The sequence below is a fragment of the Haplochromis burtoni genome, unplaced genomic scaffold, assembly GCF_018398535.1.
Source record: "Haplochromis burtoni strain Fernald_Lab_line unplaced genomic scaffold, NCSU_Asbu1 Contig_19, whole genome shotgun sequence".
Lineage (NCBI taxonomy): Eukaryota > Metazoa > Chordata > Actinopteri > Cichliformes > Cichlidae > Haplochromis > Haplochromis burtoni.
Window position 1 is genome coordinate 759,268 of NW_024582380.1, and position 16,710 is coordinate 775,977.

The following is a 16,710-nucleotide window of genomic DNA, read 5'->3' on the forward strand; positions in this document are numbered from 1 at the left end:
AGACACAACACTTTCAGTGTGTGTCTGACAGAATGATGGAGTTGTGGAGCAGAGCTCTGCGACACGCACGGCAGCTGGACCTATTTTCTTGGTGACCCTTTGTCATTGATTACAACAAATTGTAATTTTACAAAAGCCTGCAAACGCTGGAATTGCATTTACACTCAGCAGCCACTTTATTAGGCACGCCTGTTCAACTGCTTGTTATTGGAGGTGTCTTGCGAGCCAATCACACATCAGCAACTCTGCGAATTTAAGCGTGTAGACGTGGTCGAAATGACCTCCTTTATGATGCAGCTCATAAACTTGATCCCTGTGTACTTAGTGCAGCTCTGCACATCACACTTGTTCTTGAAAATTGCACCAGTACATCTCTGAAATCTTTTAAAGTCTCAATTTTTAAATTACTTGATTCTTGTGTTTTTATATTAAATACACATTAGTGAAACAAGCATTTAATATGTACTTTTTCTCCATTTCTGTTCTACATGGTTTGTTAGTTTGCTCCATTTTAACCCAGACTGGAACTTTAGTCTTGACTGCCACCTAGTGTCCATCATAAGCAGCTGCAGGTTTTTTGGATCAGGAGGGTTTTTTTGTGACGCAGCAGTCCTGCACCAAGGTCACAGGTACAGCACAGCTCTGCAGACTGTCACTATAGTAATTAAGTTTTTAAAGCCATGCGTACCAACTTCTTCCTGCATAAATAGATTACCTGGAAAATAAATAGTCCACTTAGTTTTGTCTCACAAAAGCAATATTCCAGCCCAAGTACAACAAAAAAGGAGATCTGGACACTTCGTAAAATCAGTATGCCTTTTATTAAATTAAAAACAATCTGTTGAATATTGACGAAATGTAAAATGAAGGGAAATAAAAATCCACTCTAATGTACCAGTACTGGCTAGTCTGCCTTATAGTGTTCACAGTCTCATTATAATAGCGCTCTAATATCGCCCATCCCAGTGTTCACCTCATTTCCTGTGACTTAAAAACCATTTTGCTCACATACAGAGTGTACAGATCATTTATGCTTCCTGGAAATAATAAAGCAAATATTAGAGTCCACTGATTAATCTCATTTTAGTTGACAAAGTTTTCAGTTGCTGACGTGTATTTGAAACGAAACAGCAACCAAAGCAGGCTTTGTTATTCCCTTCATACAAAAGATATACAAAGGAGAGTAATATCCCAGTTCAGTTCAGAAGGGATCAAAGGGGTACATGTCTCAGTATTTTAAGACTCCAAAGCGTTTACATACTGTATATACAAACAAGTCTGCTTGGAAATAATAAAAACAAAAACTGAGGGGTTGGCACAGTCAGTGTTGAATATGGTGGCAACCATGTTATGGACAGAGATGCATGTTCAGACAGCATTATTAGTTTATTTACAAAAAAATAAAGAAAAGTTAAATAGGAGAAAGATGAATTCTGACACGTTCTCCCTCCTTCTGCCTAACAAAAACAAATCTTATCTGACAATGACTGTGTTACAGACAGGAAAAGGCCAGTCTCAGTGCAAATGCTCCAGCTTGCGTAACCGTATGGGGTTGGGCAGAGCTTGTTGGTTGCGTACAGAAGAGGGCTCCTCCTCTGGTGTGCGGAATAGCACCCGACCCCTGTGATTGAATAGGTAGAAGGATGGGTGGTTCCTCAGAGTGTCAAAAGTCCTGGGGAAAGAAAGAAAATAGAAAAACGTCTTAAACACTGGCACCAAGAGGCAGGAAGTTATGGAGATTGATTACATCTGTTAAATTATATAATCCACTCCTGTAGGAGAGAAGGGACAGAAAAGTGTGTTTACATCCCAATACAGAGTTAGAATAAAGAAACAAACCAATGTTAACACCCACTGGAATCATCAGTGTTGCAGTGTGGAGAACCCAGTGTCCAGTCATCAGATGAGACATTTTTCAGGTAAAATTGAAAGTTTCAGGGGAGAATTGCATCAACTGTGTAACATTCAAGCTGTGATTTCTCATGTGGGATGCTTTGCTTGCCGATTTGCATCTACAGGGTTCACTTATTAAATCTAGAAGTGGTTACACTCCCGCTGTAAAAACTTTGCCTATATTTTGGGTTTAGCACTCAAACTAACCAGTTAGCAGATCACAACATGAACAAGTCACTTATGTTTGGCTTTCTTACCGCCTTACTTCTTTAACACATCTCTTTAATTCTTATGTATGACTGCTTAGTTTATACAATGTTGCTGCTGCAGTTGCCTCCAAATCACTTTATTTATTCTTTTATCTGATCTGATAAAACCTCACTGATGGATTAAAGGTGATGGGAAACATGAGGCCCAGGTACCAGATTCAGCCTGGCAAGGATTCAGACCGGGCCCACTCCATGCCTTTGAAAAATGTAAACAAGGGTATAGAGCCTGGGCTTAACAGTATTTTCATGAATTTGACAGCTTTTTCTATTGATAAACACCTCACCTACCTACAGCCATACATACAATGCCAAAGTAATGAATATTTAAACAAATAAATGACAGTGAAACACATGAACTTTTCTATGTACTACAGAAATGTGTGTTTTGTTTGTAATGTTACACAGTTCTTACAGTTTAAGCACAAAGACTCATATTAATCACTGCTAAAAATTATTGAATTAATAATTTTAGTCATTTGCAACAGTATGATACTAGACAGGCACACAACTCCTCCCTTCACTAACAGCTGAAGTAGTCAATGTTCATAACACTGAACAACAGACTGAAGCTCCAGCCAAAACACCATCTTGTCACCTGCAGCTGTAGTTATAATAATGTCACACTGTGACCCAAAGTTCTTCTGTCAACCCAGCAACCTTTCATTTACTTTCACGTATAGGCCCCATTCTTTGGCTTTGCTTTGAATACGTTTTCAGTCTTAGGAGGCTTTCAACACACTAGCTGTGTGATGTAAAGCTGCATCTGTGGGATTCGAGGTGAACAGCTTCACAGTAATATTACTATAAATGTCGCTGAGGTGGTGAGCCATGAGCTTCCCCTGTGACAGAGGACAAAAAACAACTGCACTGCCGAGGGAGTGGAGGTGTGCCAAGGTGAAGTCAGCTTACTTGTTTTTCAGCTCTGAGGAAGCATCCATATCTTTGAACTCTCCAGCGATGTGGACAATACCGTAACAGGTCATGATAAATGACAACAAAGTCTGCAGTACAATCTGGAAACACAAAGAAGGAAAACGCTTGGTAAAACAAAGAAAAAAAAGAAAAGTATTTGAAATCAGGAAGAAAGCTGAAAGTAAGGATAAAAGTTACTCACATCAATTGGTAGCGTCTCGTGCTCCTTCTCTGTAAGTCGCATGTATGATCGATCTGATGGGAGAAACATGTTTGAGCTAATGCAGTTAAAATGAACACCTCACACAAACAGTGCTAATTAGCCAACTCTAAAAAGGGCTCCAAAAGAAATGCCATTACTCTAGATAGCTGTCTACCACTAGCACTGACTCTGCACTGCAAGGAAAAGATTTCAATCGCAACCACTGCGCCCCATTCAAAGCGGAGCAGAGTCCACCTAGCATGATGTTAGCTGGCCAAAAGGCCCGAGCTGCTGTTTTGTCGAGCTACCCGGTGATACCGGAGACAGTGTGCGTTAAATACAGCTACAGAGACGTGTCTTTCGCTCTGTGTAATGAAACTCACGTTGTGCCGCTGAGAAAGCAGCATGAGCTAAGGAGAAAAGTCCGATGCCGACAACACCTTTCCAAAACGACGAAGCCATCTTGAACCGAAGCGAAGAGGAACTGCGCGTACGGTGTCGTAAAACGGTGTCGTAAACAGCCGCACACATGGCGGTGTAAAAAAAACACCCTATTAATAAGTGGGAAATTACATATTAAGGGAAACACGTATTAATAAGTTATATATGAATATACACAGACTGAATGGTTTAATTTGGCTACTTTATTGGTCGCGAATACACGGCCCTTCCTCATTTGTGCTCTTACTTTGAAGGGATGAGCTAATATCCGCTCTAGCCTCTGCCCTTTCCGGTTTGCTCGCGTAGAGCTTCCATATGCCATATCATCTATAACTTATTATATCTCTTTGAAACATTTACTCACTCGACAGTACTAATTAAAAAAACACAAACATGGCAGAAGCCATTCAAAAGAAGCTGAAGGTGGAAGTGGAGAAATACGCGCAGATGCAGAAAGGTGGGTGCTAGCTAGCCCTGCGTGGTTTCTCCTAGTGTGACATGATGCATTGAGCTAACTGACCATATTAGGAAAGGTAGATATACATTAAAGTGTGCCGTATTCATTTGAATTATAGTCGCAACAATACTTTCGCTGTAATTAAAATGTAACCAGTTCCTCCCCTGATTAGCTAACTGTGTATTGTTCAGAGGTTAGCAAGAGCATGTCAGCCAGACAGAAGCTCGAGACGCAGCTGACAGAGAACAACATTGTTAAAGAGGTAACTATGATCGCTTATTTGCTATTTTATTCACTGATAGCACCATTGGCATACCATTTGTTTCTATGTTGCGGTATGTGTTGTGTTCTGTAGTAAACACGAGATCTCATTTTGTCTTTCCAGGAGCTTGATCTGCTGGACTGCTCAAACACCGTTTATAAGCTCATTGGTCCTGTATTAGTGAAGCAGGACCTAGATGAGGCCAAAGCCACAGTAGCCAAAAGGCTGGAGTACATCAACGGAGAAATGTAAGCCATTTCACCCACACCAATGTGTGAAGACACCTTCACAGTGCTATGGGAATACATGAGGTTTTGGTCACTGGGGATCAATTATGATTCAAAACACCCTCTGTGAGTTGACTAAGTGTAGGTGTTGTGATGATGGGGGAGAGGTGGAGCGGGCGCACACACCGTCTATATTGGGGGTGGGCAATGATTTTTGAGAACATGAGAAGCTGGGACGGTTTTGGATGGCTGCCCCAACAAGCTTATAAAGAAGTTAAAATTAATATTGAATTCATATTTAGCACATCTGAGTTCAGCTTATTGGTGCAACCCTCCACAACAGTCCCGGGTTCTTGGGAAAATTAATTGGCCTCCTCTGGTCTATAACTGAGACTCATCAGTATTGCAGAATTTGTGACATTCAGAGAGTTCAATTTAAACAAAAAAACTACCGTCAAGTCCAAGAGCTCAGATTCACTGGTGATTGCACACAAGTAAAAAGACAAGCAGCGCCATCACCAACTGCAGCAGTAATTCAAGTTGTTATTGGTGTTATTGTAAAGGCTGCTTCGCAGTCAGTCTTGGACACGTGCATGACTTCCTGAAATCAGCTGTCATGTTGTTTAGTCATATTAAGCTCAAGGAATAACTGATAAGAGTCCAAGTTCTTTTCTTTTCCGATAAGATAAAATAAGATAACCTTTATCAGTCCCACACGTGGGAAATTAGTTTTGTTCAGGATGAGTTCAGGATGTGGTGGGAGTCAGCAAATCTGTTTAGGATTACTATTGCCTCGCTGTAGACTAAATACAGTGGACTCAGAGGTTCCTTTTGTGCCAATATTCTGGTCCCACTGTGGCCTGAATCTGCAACAGAAGACTCTTATGAAGCATTTTAACTTCAACTCCAGACTATACTTACAGAGCTAATTAAACCAGCTCTGGGAAAACATTTGTCTGTTTCAGTTCAACTTCCAACATTAATTCTTTCCTCTTTTTGCTCTTCTTGTCCGTGTCGACATACATGGGACAGTGTTTGAAAAAGTATTTTATTACTTCATGTTTTGTTTTTGTTTTTCCATTGTTTGCAATCTGTCCAGGAGAATAGATCCATCTTGCTGTGCCCTTGCTCTTGTTGTGTTGCCCCAGGTCTTCCCGCCTCATGTTTCCCCACTGGTGTGCACACCAAGCCAGTTTTGTAGCTGTCCTCAATATCACCCAGCTGCCTCTAAAGAAAGTCTCATGTTATGGTCAAATTGATTCCATTTCCCCTGTTGTGGACTGAAGTCCTTTTCCAGTCTGCACCTTAAGACAGTGAAACCAGAGTCTTTTCACTGGACTCACTGGAGAGGCAGCTGATTATTGCTCCAATATGTATTGTTCCAAAGTGTTTTTATAGCCACATGTCTAATACTGTGGTAAACACTACAGTTCACATGTGAACGTAGTTTTGGGACAACTGGAACCTCATAAAATCAGAAACAATGCCTGCCCATTAAAAATGAACTGTGCAGGCAGCTTACAGATGGCTCCATTGTACATATGAGAACAGACTTTAGCTGTGTCACTGTGCTCCTTCATAGGTAGAGGGCAGTCATGAGCTTGATCTGTGTCAGTCTTTTCTCCTCACTGAGATTACATAATAGCAGGAGAAGATTTAAAAAGGCCAGTCGTTTAGGCAAAAGTACTAAACTAACTTCTTGATTCAGCTTTATTGCCACTTTGTACTTTTTAAACGGGTTACATTTTTTTGTACAATTATAGATAAAAATAGAATAGAATTCAACTTTGTCATTGCACATGTCACAAGTACAAGGCAACAAAATGCAAAAATGTGGGTGTGTGGGCTTGTAATACTTAATTTAAGGTAGTGTTCTTTTTGTGTTTGAATGGTTTGAGATATTAAATGTTAAAGTATTATAACCCTGAATAATTACAGATGTTCAGTGTACAAGAATGGGATTTAAATATTCCTCATTTGTGTGTGTGTTTAAAACTCAGTGGTTTCCTTTTTTTGTCCTTTTGCAGTCAGAGGTATGAGACGCTACTGAAAGACATGGAAAAGAAATCCGAACAGCATCGAGAAGTGTTGTCAAGTTTACAACAGGAGTTTCAGAAAGCCCAGGGCCTCGCTGTGGGCAAAGTCTGATGGAGTGATGTAGCTGCACGCACGCTTACACAAAGTAGTTAATATCATGTAAACCTGCGACACTCTGCTTGTTTCTTGGCATTTCTTTACAGTGTTATTACTGTGACTTTTCTCTTGATACGAATAAACATTTTTTTTTTGTCATGAACCATCACCTTTGTTAGTTTTCATTTTAGAGGGCATTTTACCTTTAGGACATGTGCTGCATCCTGACAAATTACACACCAGGCCTGTGCAGCACTCTGTTTGTTTCTGTGAACATTTGCCTTAATTACTGGGGCATGCTGGTTGCCACCAGAGCAGATGTTGTCCAGTCACTGACCTCTTCCACAGCTCACAGCAGAGAAAAAAGCACAGCGGTGCTGCTTTGTTCAACTCAATGAATGTGCGTTCCTCTCCATTTACCACCAGCGGAGGGGTTCGCTAATAGTCAAGAAGTGAAGCCTGTCTGAGGGTTTAAAGGAAAAACATATACTCTAAATTAATATAGATATGCGACTAAACTGTTGTCAGCCAGCGGATTTTGAGCTTTTAAAAACTGTTCATACAGAAGAAATACCAATTATGTTATAAAAGTCGCACGTAAATCTGTTTCTTTGCTGAATTTCGCTGCTAACCTGTGTAATTGTAACCCTGCTTTGCAGCGTAGGCTACATGTGTAAAAGCCGAAGCCGAGCGCATTTACGGGCTCAAACTCCTGCATCACCGGTTTGCGTTAAAATGTTTCACATCTGCTGTGAGTATCCTTAATTTGGCTAACGCTAACCTCACGAGGACGTGCGGTAATTGGCACTACGACACGAAGGTGTCCTCGTGCACGAGTCGGTTATCTCCAGCGCGCGTGCTCCAGCAGACCCATTAACACCTGGAGGTGCAATATGCTTTAAACACAGCCAGAGCCGAGCCACTGACAGACCGAAACCAGCTGAACGTTCGGGTATTTAGTCGGTCTACACGAGAGAGATACTTTGCTTTGTTTTGTTTTTTATTGATTTCAGACAATAAAAACTGTCTGTTTACCTGCTATTAAATCATGTGCTGTATTTTGTGGCTCTGACTTGTGTCTCCTGCGAGCGTCAAATGCTTTGTTGTGGAGGGCAAACGGCGTGTTTATTGTGTTCTCCCTAATGTGGGAAAACCATCACGGGCGGGAGCAGCTGCCGATCTGCAGGTTTAGTCAAACACTTTCCGATGCTACAGTTTGGGATATTTGTTTTGGGACAAAATTCAATTTCATGTCCTCTCTGGCATCATTCTGAGCAAATCTATCTGATTTATAGGTTGTATTCTTATCCACTTCACAGCGCCTTTAAAAAAAACAAGTTTCCTGTTGACCTGTTTGATCTTCATTTAGACAGATGCCCCTCTAATGAAACCTAATCTGATTTCAACTTTAATTGATTTACTTAGTCTTGTGTGGGCTTTTCTTCGTGCGGTTAAAGCTTAGAGGCGCACAAAGGAGCATCCTGTCCAGAGATCAGCGCAGCGGGACTAACACCTCCTTTGATAGATGTTTTCAAACGCACTTTGAAGGAATTCCTGTAGGATTTTTGATAAGGAGACTTAAAGAGACACACGATATTTCAAGTCGCTATAAACATGAAGCTGTGGATGAGTTTGTGAGTTTTGACGCACAAACACAGAAAAACATACATTCTTGAAAATGTCTTCTTTTATTTGTGTCCTCTGTCATTTTTTTTAAACTTAAGGCATTTCAGCGATGTGAAGGGAAAACGAGAGCAGTTACATTTTCAAATAAAAGGGGATGATTGCAGGACAATCAGCGCTACTTTATCCAGGACGGGTAAGCGTTGGGCTGTGACCTATCACATCCAGCGTGCATTGAAATGCTGATGGGGGGCAGTTCCCAGTTTTGAGTGGATCTTTTTTTCAAATGCAGATAAGCACACAATCGAGGCTGTTATCGCACTGATCACACCTGGCGGTAGCCTATTCAGACAGTTTCATCAAATCTGTCACCAAAACCCAGAACGTGGATTTCAAAGTTTCTCAAGGCTAAATAAATATCAGCCCCCCTCCCCTCACCACCAGAGACAGTTTCCGTGATGCTGTCCTTTCAGTGGCTTTGATGACACAAACAACAGCAAAACACTTGCTGGCTGAATATCCCCAAGATCTAAATGATGGAGATGCATCAAGACACTGGCTGAATATATCCAACATGCTCCTTTTACAGAACCTTGTTAGTATATGTTCTAAGTATAGGTCTTTGGTGGAAACAGACCACATCAAATATACCTCAACAAAACTGGCAAACCTACATTACTCAACCAGACCATTTTACCATCTGGACGTTAATATAGTTTAATATATTTGTATTTATATAATGTATTTACTTTAATTAGTTTACTTATTCTATGTGTGTTTAATTATCAGAATAAGATTTAAGAAGTTTGGAATAGTTTCAGTTTATTCTTAAATCACAAATCAACTCAAATACAAGGTCCAACATAATATTATATAAAGCTTATAAATGGGGACTCAAACTTTAGATAACATGGACCAAATACATATATAATTTTCAGCATATATTATCATCCTACCCTAAATCAATGCAAATATCCTAAAATAACCCAAGGATCCTCACATATAAATAACACCAATCCAATAGTTTTAAAAGGTCTTTATCATACAGGGTTTTAGTAGCAACTGCTTTGAAGCTCATTCTAAAATTGTGGATCTCTACAGTTTACACTAAAACTTGTACAATTAACTTTGCATTTATTTCCCCTCAGAAACATTTTTTTTTGCATCGTATCTGTGAGAGGAATAATCTATAAGTCTAACATTACTTTACATTACACAAGCATTCAGAAAAATGTTGCATTCAGTTAACTAAAGATTTGTAACTATGAAAAGAGGATCCGCCGGAGCATCCAGCTATATAACTTTGGTTTGTAAAGTCTGTAATCTGTATGTAGGGTAAGTAATGCACCATAAAACAATACAGCAATTTCAGTGAGGCTCCGAGTCAATTTAAACCCGGTAAAAGGTCTCACTTTAACAAATAAATCAACATATTTAGATTATTTCTTAGTAAGGCTTTTAGTTAGAAATGATTCAATGCAAAAATGTAAATCTAATTTTTGTTATTTTTTTCTGGCTTCTGTTTGAACAAAACACAATAAAATTTGTTGAAAAGGAAACGCACTAGATTTAAACCAGACATTCACCTTTATCGATCCCTCATTTATAATATGTTGGACATTTAAATAGTAGCAACATTACTTCATGCCAGAGAAATTAACGAAAAAAGCTGTCGGCATACCAAAGAATAAGAAAAGACCCTAATGTTGACCCCCCTCCCACAGGTGTGTGTGTGTGTGTGTGTGTGTGTGTGTGTGTGTGTGTGTGTGTGTGTATATTATATACATACATACAGTACTACATACATATATATATTCCATTTCACACCTGGTTTTGCTTTTTAGTTTCCAATAGCCTTTTCTTTGACGTGGGAGGATTTTGTGGATTGGATGGTGCCGCACCCTGAAGGAGTCTAGACTCTGGACAGCGTGTGAATGGGCGCCATTGTTTGCTCCTCTACCCCCGAAAAAAAACTGCTCTGATGATTCGCCTGCCTATCAGCATCACAAAGGATGTCATAACTGTCGATCGTTGTGGTTAACTATCCTGTGCCCGTTTCATCTACAAGTGCAGCAGCTTTAAAAGCTTCACACGATACAACAGGCCACTCTGGGAGGTTTGAGCAAACTGTGTCTTTATTGAAGACTCAGCAAACACATTCATGAATTATTTCTCACACACAGTGGCTCAACACACGTTCGAGCCAAAAAAAGAGGGAAAAACAAAAAAAAAAAAAAACCCTCAGCAACAGTAAAGCAGGGAAAGCAATTTTTCGCCCGTCCTGTCAGCACAAATAAATGTTTTACGTACTGATGCGTAAATGTGGAAAAAAAAAAACTTATGAGCACATATAGGTGAGGCTCAACGTTTTAAAAAGAGAAATCACTGATTACACTCGTACATGTGCGAGGTAATAGAAAGTGACTTGAGTGAGCTAAATACAGGCTGCGCAGTAGCCTAAAAAATACACATTTATACATTTTGCTCGCATAGTTACAGTAGGTACAGTAGTTACATGGACACATAAGCCTCGGTCTTGATGCTGGAATCACTGAGGCCAGGGCCTCCACAGGGGATCAGGGATGTGCCCCACACCTGCGGGGGACAGATTGCTGGTGTCAACGTGGAAGCCAGCCTTCTGCGTCAGGTAGTGGTGAGAGAGCTGGGGGTGATGGAAGGGCAGAGGATGAGGAGGCAGAGCAGCAGGAGGATGGTGAATGTGGCCGGGAGTGGTGGGGTGCATGGGAATCTCTGGAAGCGTAAAGGAAGCCCGAACAGCCGCTCCGCTGGGCTCCCCTGCCTCCTGGCTCTTGCTGGCTATGAACTGGTTGACCCTGAGCAGGCAGGTCCTCATGCCGTCATGGTAGCTGGACTGGCAGGCACAGGCCGGTCTCTGCTCCACGGACAGGGCCCTCTTTGAAGCCTGGTGATCCTTCTGTACATCCTCCTCTGCCTTCAGGAAATCGACCACACTCTCTAGAATCTCTGCCTTCTCCACTTTCGGATTCTTTAGTTTCTGCATTAAAATCAAATCACTCACAAACAGCATATAAAATAAACAACAACAACAACAACAAAAACATTATGAACAATCGAAATTAAAACTACGACGCAGAGACGTACCTCATTGTGAGTGCTCTCCAGCATCAGAACTCGCAGAGTCTCCAGACTGTGGTTGATGCGCTCCCGCCTGCGCTTCTCCATCTGAGGTTTAGAAATCTTTGTGGGCGAAAAAGTAAAACACTTTAGACTGCAAACAGGAAGATCGCGCTTTTTGCACAAAGTGTTGCTGTCTGCGGAGATGTAACTCACCCTTCTGGCGGCCCTCTGTCCTCGAGCTCCAGGTGAAGATATAGCCTTCATGCTTGCCTCGTGCCTCTCCTCGTTGTTGCAGATCCAAACCGAACGAATGACACAAGTTTGCGCCCTTGTTGCAATTTGTTGATCCCCGTGCACACGGTCACGCCCCCTCTTGACACCCGAAAGAATCTGAGTCACGTGGTTCGATACAGCCGTTGCTTCCATTGAATTTTAAATGATTTTGTTTAGGCACTCTTATTAAAAATGTTTATTGATTTAATGGAACTTTTTGAACGAGTGAAACAGCTACACACGAGGCCTGCCTTTTTTACGCATTTAACTCGGACAGTTTCTTTTAGATCAGCTCCCCAAAAGCATGAACTCTGTCTACTCCTTTTTCTTTTCGGTTAATACTTGTGTCTGCTTGATGCTTGAAAATAAAGATCAGCGGTATTTGCGCAAACACTGCCTCATTCATATTTCTATTTTGAATTATTTTTGTGCGTTTCTTCATCAATTCATCAGCCTCATGTTGCCTTTGCTTGTGCACCCCGACACAGAATACCTTAAAAACCTAACACTCAAAGAGACTCGTTCAAAACAAACAAAAAAGCAAACGCGATGCCATTAACAGTTGTCTAATTGTTCTTTTGGAAAGTAAAATGGTGATCCAATGAATACGTTGAACAGGCACTCGATTTATAGGATTATTGTTTTTAACGCACGATTTGCATAAATACACTCAGTCGTCTCTCTTGGCCTCCTCTCCACATGCTGATGACGATTTAAACAAAAATGTAAAGTTGGATTCATCACCCCAGATTCAGACTTTGATTTTTCGGCATTGATTTTTCGTGTGTAGTGTGGTAGACCTCAGCCTTCCACCCCTTAATTCCTTCCTTTACAGCTTTTTTTTATTGGTTTGGCGCAGTTTCCACAAGCAATTGGTACATTTTCAAAACTCTTAGTACTTATATCACAACAGATCATCAAAAGTGCACCTTTTTCAAACATTTCAGCATATTTTCAATTGTGTTAGTAGTACAATACACATAATGACAAAATATCATTTTCACTACACAAAATAAGTGTTTCATCTAAATAAATGTTTCGTTCACAGTTACTGCCTTTCATAATGTTGTCACTATAAAATTTTTGATTTGCATCTCTTATTATTCAGTTTAATACATTTTTCTGTCATTTAATTCAACCGATCTTAATGTTTAATCAATGAATCATTCATTATGTCCATGGATTTTCAACTTGACTGATTGTTGTCTGGTCATTTGTAAGTTCCTTTTGAGAGGAACAATGTCCAGGTGAAACAACTGCGTTCAGAATATATTCAGGTACAACACTAAACTGGCATGCAATTACTGTAACAGAGGGTGATGGAGCTGGACGCTGCTGTGAATCATCACAAGTATATTTTTGTTGATGAGGCCGTTTTCAATCTGGCAAAAACTAGACACAGAGGACGTAACCTTATTGGGCTACCATCCACGTCCCTGGACAACGTGGGGGGAACATCTCAATGTGTGCAGCTATATCTGAAGATGGTGTGGTAGGCTGTAGACCAGTTCTAGGGTCATACAACACTGAACACCTGATAGTTTTTTTTTAAATGAACTGGAGCAGGCCTGTCAGGGAGAAGACATCGTCTATGTTGTTGTGTGGGACAATGTCAGCTTCCACCATGCACAGCTGGTTCAGGAATGGTTTCAAACACACCATATTCCCCTTTCCTCAACCCAATTGAGAAATTCTTCTCTACATGGAGGTGGAAGGTGTATGATCGCCATCCCCATGAGCATGTCTCCCTTCTTCAAGCCATGTGTGAAGCTTGTGGTGATATAACTGCTGAGCAATGTCAAGCCTGGATTCGTCATGCCAGGAGATTTTTCCCACGGTGCCTGAACAACGAAGACATCCACTGTGATGTTGATGAAAACTTATGGCCCAATGTTAATGACCGGCTTGATTAATTGTATAAAAGTGATAAAAATAAAATAAAAAATATATTGTGCTTATGTAAATGACTTGTTGTTTTTTCTCCCTTTTTCGTGTGTGTGTGTGTATGTGTATATATATATATATATATATATATATATATATATATATATATATATATATATATATATATATATATATATATATATAATATATAGATAGATATATATATAGATATATATATAGATATATAGATATATAGATATAGATATAGATATATATCTATAGATATCTATATCTATCTATATATATATCTATATCTATATATCTATATCTATATCTATATCTATATCTATATATATATATATCTCTATATCTATATCTATATCTATATCTATCTCTATATATCTATATCTATATATCTATATATATCTATATCTATATCTATATCTATATCTATATATATATATCTATATTATATATATATATATATGTCAGAAAATATTGTAAACTTCAGTGAGAGTGGGTGATCAGTATTGACCTTCTATAGCACAGTGTCTTCCAAAGGTAATGGCAGAGCTATAGCTTTATTACCTTTACAAACAGACGCAAATATATATCTATATATATATATATATAATATATATATATATTAATATATATATAGGACAACTTACCTTGTATTATTTGCTCCTGAATGAAATGATTGGTAAAAGTACTAAGTTGAAAAAAGATCTTACTGTTTTGTTTGGGTGATTAAAGCAAATGTTCTCAGAATATATCACAATGATCATATGTTCTGCAACAATGATTAAGTGGAATGAAAATATGTGCAAATACAATGAAATCATGACATCAGATTTTAAAGAATGACTAGTGGTGTTACAAATGTGATCAAATGTGAGTTTTGTACTGAGAGATTTAAAAATGCACATTTTAGTTATGAAAATAGTACCAAACCAATTTAAAAAAAACTGTAAGAATGGCTGAAGGAATAGTGGCATCTCTCAGGTCTTGTGTCAGGATTTTGTTCCCTTGTTTCTTAAGGACGTGCTTTTCATTACTGATATTTTCATTAGCTGGTGATATGTTTTTAGGCCTGCATGTTCTTCTTTTGTCCTCCACCTGTGGATTGTCCTCAGTTGTTGTTTTTTGTAAGGACAAAGTGTACACGCCATGTTTCGAATAAAATCTCTTTGGGAATCCCCTTATTCGTGCAAAAAATAGTCATTTTTCTGCATGTCAAATTGTGTCTTAAATTTGGCATTTTTGCCCCATAGATAGAGGCCGCTGGTAACAATAAATAAATGCAGAAATATTAAAACAAAATAAATAAAATAGATTATTTGCTCCATTAAGGTAGGTGCCTTTTTATGCTTGAATGATGTTAAGTGGCTTAACAAGCAAACAAAAACAAAAAAAATCCCCAAGATATTGCTTAGACAGTGGTCAGATACAACAACTGAAAATATATGAAAAAGCATTCGATGTCCAGAAAAACACAAACGCCTCCATAAAGCCTGAACACTACAGAAAGTCACTGGAGGCGAAGTATAAAGCCACGAGGAATGGCTCAAGACTTTTTAGAAGTTGATTTTTACACTCAGGTGTAATGATCATTATCAACATCACCAAGAAAAAAATCGACTTTTTCTAGTTTTCTACTGAATAACAAACATGGATGCCCTCACGGCATCTCGCTTCCACACACTGTTATGTTTTTGCTGTTCTTTAAACTTGTTTGTTTCATGTGTTTGGCCTTAAACATTTTATACATTAACAGATGTATTTCTGACCCTGATCTACTGTAATTGTTTCCAACATGTCATGCTGGTGAGACCCACTTTTTTTCTTCTTTAAAAAAAATCTTTCCCGGGCGTACTTATTAACTATCGAAATACAAATAGTGAAATCATCGAGCTGAACGACTGTTTCAGTGTGACCTGCGTGTTCTCACATGACGCAGAGTGAGTGAAGTTGGCGTTAACTGCGCTTTTAGCTTAGTGTAGCTCTCTGTGCACTGCATTTATGGTCACCCTGATCCTCATAATGGGCTAAAGAGTGTGGAGATAACACTGGGATGATCGGATCACGGGGATCCAGAGGAGATTAAGTAGCTTTTCAAAAGCAATGATACTTCCGTTTCAAATCAAAGAAAGGGCGATTAGTGGAGGCCCGGGGATCAGCCCTGGTTTCTATGGCAGTCGGGAAAGAAACTCGCTCTTTAAGATACACCATTTGCAGCATGAGGATATAAAATATAGATATAGAAAGGAATTAGGTGTTCAAGTTGTGAATGCAAATACAAGTAAACGCACAGTTTGGGTCTCCGAGTGCGCTCGAGCATTAATGTGTGCAGGATTTAAGCCACGTGAACCCGCCCCATAAATAATGAGCCCGTGAAACCTAGGATGGAAACTGACTAGTCTGAAATGCTGCCCTTCTAGCAGAGAAATGGAGCATTCAGTTCTAATATGGTGACTCCTCGTGTGTGCCAGTGACAAAGGAGGCTGGGGTGTCGGACCTGACAGGTTTGGGAACGTGGAGCGAGGTCGACAAGTGGTTTGATTTTGAAAGAGTTTGTGTGAAGTCCAAACACCCAACCAACTGTCCCGAAGGAGAAACTGGCACACACTTAACGCTTGGGTGTCATAATCATCATCTTCACACGTCATCACGTCAGCACACCAACTTGCCCTTCTCCCATTTGGCCCATATCTACAACTGTGCGCTCACGAAGTTGCTTAAATCTAGTTTTTAACGATTATCTTGTGTGCGTAAAGCTGCAAACGCAGACAACACACGAGGCTATCTTCAACTTGCGCCCTGCTCCTTCATCTTAACTTGGCCTTTAAAGAAGAGGAAGGACAAAAATCACTTCATGCAACGTGCTGATGTCTCACACGTCACAAAAGTCCTTGTAGCTGCTCGTTTTCTCACTTTGTCCCTGTTCCCACGAGAATGGGATGTTTCCCATGATCTCACTTCACCAAGTGCACCTTCTTAGTGTTGCAACCAAACCTCTTTCCTTATTAAAAAAA

General features: G+C 39.7%; 3 protein-coding genes across 3 annotated transcripts; 1 reads left to right on the forward strand and 2 right to left on the reverse strand.

The window, feature by feature from the left end:
- Window positions 1-802: 802 nt before the first annotated feature.
- mmgt1 (membrane magnesium transporter 1) lies at window positions 803-3,817 on the reverse strand. The gene is made up of 4 exons (XM_005916584.3): window positions 3,660-3,817; window positions 3,277-3,329; window positions 3,072-3,175; window positions 803-1,672 (listed from the first exon to the last, which is right to left on the reverse strand). The coding sequence occupies exons 1-4, from the start codon at window positions 3,805-3,807 to the stop codon at window positions 1,516-1,518; spliced, it is 462 nt and encodes a 153-aa protein (XP_005916646.3). The 5' UTR covers window positions 3,808-3,817; the 3' UTR covers window positions 803-1,515.
- A 151-nt stretch (window positions 3,818-3,968) lies between these two features.
- Window positions 3,969-6,959, forward strand: pfdn6 (prefoldin subunit 6). The gene is made up of 4 exons (XM_005916585.3): window positions 3,969-4,174; window positions 4,366-4,436; window positions 4,560-4,684; window positions 6,691-6,959. The coding sequence occupies exons 1-4, from the start codon at window positions 4,111-4,113 to the stop codon at window positions 6,809-6,811; spliced, it is 381 nt and encodes a 126-aa protein (XP_005916647.1). The 5' UTR covers window positions 3,969-4,110; the 3' UTR covers window positions 6,812-6,959.
- Window positions 6,960-10,488: 3,529 nt separating this feature from the next.
- Window positions 10,489-11,856, reverse strand: her5 (hairy-related 5). Its single transcript, XM_005916586.3, has 3 exons — window positions 11,732-11,856; window positions 11,543-11,638; window positions 10,489-11,435 (listed from the first exon to the last, which is right to left on the reverse strand). Exons 1-3 carry the CDS (start codon window positions 11,780-11,782, stop codon window positions 10,968-10,970), a joined length of 615 nt encoding a protein of 204 aa, XP_005916648.2. The 5' UTR covers window positions 11,783-11,856; the 3' UTR covers window positions 10,489-10,967.
- Between the last annotated feature and the right edge of the window lie 4,854 nt (window positions 11,857-16,710).